Genomic DNA, 5102 nt, shown 5'->3' with positions numbered 1-5102 from the left:
CTTCATTACTCACTTCCTCTAACCTTCTGTTGAGATCTCAATAACATTAGTTCAGGGATTCTCTAAGCTGTTCCCTCTTTCCGGTCTGCCGGAGGAATACTGTGGTGCCTCTTAGATTCTGACGTCCTGACCTTCAATTTTCTCCTCTGTTTTAGTTAGTCGCGGGCTCATAAATCTTCATCTAGTGCTTGGGCCACTGGTCCAGAGCAAAGGGGCCTGCTGTTGTGGTCACTATTTATTAAGAACTTTAACATTCTTCTGCTCACTAGTACTCCCCTGAAATTTGCACCTTGGTTGCTTAGAATAGCTGTCTGTCCCTCCCTTCGCTCCCTGGTCAGAGGTCTTCTCCTTTTTGATCGGATTTTGCTCCTATATTTTATTGGATACACTGGGGGGGGACTTATCCTCACCCTTCGCGCTTTCCCATTCAAGCGGCCCCTACTTTCATCCCTTCGACGCTTCACCTGTTCATATAACAGGGTCCCTACTCTAGATCCTGCTCCCTTCTTGGCTCATTTTTGTTTTCACTCTGATGCCTAACTCATAGGCTCTGTCCTTTCTCCTTGCCACTTTCTGTTCATATGATAGGGTAGAATCCTGTCTGGGGAGTCTTCCCCGTTTAAACCTACCTGTGCTTGTCATTCTACCAGTTTCCCCACTAGAATTCCTCTCCGCTGGCCTATTTGCTACTATCTCATTTGTATTTTAAGATTGTTTCTGAGACTTGATTGTCATCTTCGTTGTCTACTGTTCTTGGACTATTTAACTTAAATTTAATATCATTCACTGATTTCCTCTGCATGGATCCGTCCTTCCCCGTTGTTTTGGATTTGGCTTAGTTAACTTCATGTTATAGCTTCATTATTACACTTCTCCCTTATGAGTTTGACTTCGTTCCTGTCTCCATTTCGCGATTTCCATAGATATAGTCTTGTCTAATCTGTTGATGTCATTATTCTGTCCCTTGTTTCTTGTATGAGGGCATGATTACTTCTTAAATAGTGCTACAGGAGTGGCAGATATTCCTCGTCATCTATATCTCGGCTTTCACGTGTCAATCAAGATTCTATTTTCTCCTTTAAAGTCCCTGGGATCGACCCCTGGAACTATACCATACTCCTCGGTTTCTTGTCCTGACTTTTTTAACTTTATCTAACTTCAGTTCCTTCATATTGCCTCCATCTACTGGGATCAGGTAGGCCTCCCCTCCCTCTAGAGTTTGGGAGTAGAACAATTTGAGGGGGAGCATCTGATCCCTTCCCCCATAAATTACCCTGGTGTCCACTTTCGTCCTCATCGCCTCTTACTCTCTTTCTACGATTTCAGAAACTGTTGTCTTCAGTTTACCTTATCTAGGCTGCCCTTCTTTTTTGTGCAGGTGAAATAGTCACCTGCCCTTTAAACTAGGAGTGCCCCTCATTAAGATCCGGGTTCACGCTCGGTCCGGAGGGTCATTCGCCCTCCCATTTATATTAACAGGTTAATTAGTGTATATGGAAAAAATAGATTTACCCCAGCTGCTATTTCTGCTTCTTTGCTCTCATCGGTTGTGTCTTGTTTTTCGGTTTCGCCTCTACACCTTTCGGCCTCTTTCCGCACTAAATCTCTTCTATCTTCTCGAGTGGAGGAGAGACTGCTTCTGCAGAGGCCGACTAGCATAGGTTCCGGTTGGGCATAAGTCTTGGGTCCTCCTTCGCCAGTGTCGTGTGTTGAGAACTCTGTACTTTTTGAGTTTGGCTCTATTTCCCATTCCAGATTCCTCTTCTTCATGTTAGAGATATTCTCTCCCAGTTGTTATTACTTATGCATAGTCTTAGAATTTCCCTCCCCCCCTTGATGTCTGAGTCCCCGATCTAATCTTAACTTTGGCAGGTCTCCGTCTATCAGTTCTTCTTTACCTTAAGGTACGTTTGTCTTAGCTTGTGGTAAGGTTGGGCTAAAGGCACTAGTTCTGTTCCTTAAAGGGCCGCTGGCTCTAAACGGGGGCTTGGAGATGGGGATTAGATTTTCGTTGACCACTTGTTCCTTCGATATTGTTCGGATTTAATCTTTACTTATTTACGTAGTTCTCATCCCTAGAGGGCAGTTGCCGCACTTAGTAGTTTAAGACCACATTTTTTGTAGCCCCTGTTTCAATGGTGAGTTCAGTATTCTAGGATAGGGTTCCTGTGCTGTCCGTGAGTCCGAGAGTTCCTGGCGGCTTATTCTGCTTTTCTTCCTTCCGGATATTCACCCATCCTTCTGATTGCCTCCCCCTTTGATGTTATAAGTGCACAGCCTCGTTGTCCGTTTGTGTGGTGCTGAGAAGTACGATTTGGCTCTGCTCCTGTTGACTGCTCCTTGCCATGTGGGGCTTCAGCGATCGGGTGTGTGCGTTTCCGGTTTGATTTTTCCCCAGTACCCTCTCGGCTTCAATGTTTTCTTTTCATATTCTCCCATCCACGGAGGCTTCAGTTCATTACCTGCTCTGCACTGTCTCTGGGGAGGCTCATTAGATCCTCAGCTGCTTCTCATGGTACTCTTCTTTCATTCGCTTTACAGGCCTGATCTTATGGTTGGTTGCATTTTAGGCCACTTAACCGTCAGAATTCACTGCTTATGTCTTGGTTCTCTCCCTTCTACAGGCTTCAGGCCCCTACTTCTTATTGGCGCATTATAGGTATAGTCTTCGAGCCCCCTGATTTATTCGGTTGCTTCCCTTTTTCGATCTATGTCTCTCCATCCTTCACTCTTCCCTTCTAGTTCAGTTGTTCTCTCCTTTTGGGCGGGGTTATGGCTGTTTCCCTTTGTCTTGGCCTGGATCTTTATCTATTCTGGTTAATTCTTCACCGTTCCGACGGCGTGAGTTTGGGCTTGCTGGTTTTAGGTTGCTTTCCCGTGTTTTTAATTGCTCTTGTATGAAGTCATCGGCTTCGCTTCCTTTACCTTCCGTCTTATGACTTCTAAATGTTCCTTTGAGCGTCCTAGGGTTCACCTCCTCCTTTCGCTTAAGGTAGGCCTCGTTATTCAGGTGAGCCCCTGTCCTTTGTCGTGCCAGACTTGTTCTTCCGTCTTCCTTCCCATAAGGTACTTCTTTTCCTTGGAGTTGGATTGGCGCAAGGCCCTTTTTTTATAGTCACCGTCTCTGCTCTTTACACGTACTTTTGAATGCGCTGCTGGGGGTATAATTTTTGCATACCTTTCCTTCCCTACTAGCCTATTTTTAGATCCCTCTTTTGGTTGTACCTGCTTTCTCCATTTTTTCCTGGACTCCGCAATTCAAGACTGGGCTGCTGCTCCGGCCTCGGGTTCCGGTACTTTTCTATTCTGCATAGCTTGCATGGGGGGTCAGTTTAAGTTGCGTTTCGTCATAGGTACTGTTCCTTAAATAACCTTCCCGCCTTATTTGGCTTTTGAGCTCGTTCCCTTTGCTGCTCTTTCTTTACCTCTATCTCATACCTCATCCGATTCCAGGATAGGCTCACTCCTCTCCGTTAACCATGCCTCTTCAGATCTGCTCCTGTCCTTTTTGACTCACTCCTACTTTGCCTGATTTCTTCGCTAACCTATTATTTTTCATTCTCTAGTTCCTGTATCTTCGTAGACATCCCGTGGTGCTGCCCTAGGGCGCCACGCTGGCGGTCTCGCCAGGTAATCTTGCTTCTATATTTCCTTTACTAAAGCGGTTTTTGCACTATTTCGCTTACTAGGTATCTTCTTTGCTACAGGCGCCTTGTTCCCTAATTGTCCGTTTCTTGGCCTGATATTCATTTCTTAACCTGTTGTATTTCCTATGGCGTCTTTTCCTTTGTTTCCTATTTCTGTTTGGAATGTGTCCTCCGCTTAGGGTTGCCTCCCCTACTTTATTCGTGCCCCCCTCGTCTTTATTGGCCTGAATTACTCTAGTTTCGGGTTTGTGCCCTGTGGGCCTATTTATATATATTTTCATACCACCTCTTTAGCGTCATTGCAGTTTTTCTTAAGGTTTGTTTTATCAATTCTTGGGTTCATTTCTGTAGAAACTCCTCTGTAGGATTTCTATACCTCATAGGTACTCGTTATATTTCTTAGGGATTTGTCGCTACTTCCATGTTCTCAATATACTCACTCCTATTCATGCTACACCTTCTCGGGTTGCCTTTGTTATACTTCCTCCTGGTATATATACTATTATCTCCCTTATGGCATATTTATCTGTATCTGCCCTGCTTTCAGATTTGGTTTTCATGTTTTTAATAATATATAATTTTAACTAGGGGATGGTATCTCCCTTGTCTTGGTGTTTTTTATTTTGTGATACTCTCATTTTTTCCCACTTCTGTTTTGGTACGCTTAATTCTTTCCCCTCCAGTTTGGTTCCTTGGATGCTGTTCCATCTCACCTTGGCTCCCCCTTTATTTTTACGCCCTAGGGATAAGATATTGTTGTATATTCCTGATATTTCTCATTGCTCCAGAGCCAAACTTGTGGTTATAATTCGGATTCCTGTGGTTATTCTTATCCTCTATTCTTCTTCCTCGCTTTCCCCCTGCCGACTTTGTTCTCCTCTGCCCGCGCGTCTTATTAACTACTGTATATTCATTCTCCTAAATCTCCTCCTTTGATTCTCAGGTCTATACGTGTCCTTCTTTCATAGGTCCCATTACTTCTGCTTGGGAGTCTAGTTCCCCTCTTTCCCGCCTGTATTGGTATCGTGCGTTATTGAGGCTTGCCTCCTTCGTCATGCCTCCCTTCGGCTTCACACTTTTTCCCCCCCTTAATGGTTTCTATTTTTTTATCTATCTTCTTATGGCGCAATTTCCATATTTTCCTTCGTTCCTTCTCTTCTTTTCCGTGGTCCAATCCTTTGCGTGTTCTCTCCTTATAATATACATTAGCTGCTATCAGTAAATTCTTAATCACTATTGGAAGCCTTTTTTCTATTTCATGTTCTCTCTTCTTCTTCGTTGTCATGAGATCACGATAATTCGGCCTATATTATCTTTCATGATATTCCTTATAGCAAAGAAAATAGCATCTAAGCCACAATATTCTGTACCCAGTGATTCAAACAGTTATTCTTCCGCGATCTGGGTGTTAAATATATATTATGATAAAATATCGAAACATAAGAAGTTGCCGGA

The 5102-nt window shown here is 43.8% G+C and overlaps 1 protein-coding gene across 1 annotated transcript; it reads right to left on the bottom strand.

The window, feature by feature from the left end:
* Positions 1-1078: 1078 nt before the first annotated feature.
* C922_03321 (hypothetical protein) lies at positions 1079-1770 on the bottom strand (the record flags this gene model as incomplete). Its single annotated transcript, XM_008818913.1, has 2 exons — positions 1079-1210; positions 1513-1770. 2 exons carry the CDS (start codon positions 1768-1770, stop codon positions 1079-1081), a joined length of 390 nt encoding a protein of 129 aa, XP_008817135.1.
* Between the last annotated feature and the right edge of the window lie 3332 nt (positions 1771-5102).

The sequence above is a fragment of the Plasmodium inui genome (genome assembly GCF_000524495.1).
Source record: "Plasmodium inui San Antonio 1 unplaced genomic scaffold supercont1.13, whole genome shotgun sequence".
Lineage (NCBI taxonomy): Eukaryota > Apicomplexa > Aconoidasida > Haemosporida > Plasmodiidae > Plasmodium > Plasmodium inui.
Note: the sequence above shows the minus strand (reverse complement) of the source record. Positions and strands in the feature narration are given on the sequence as shown.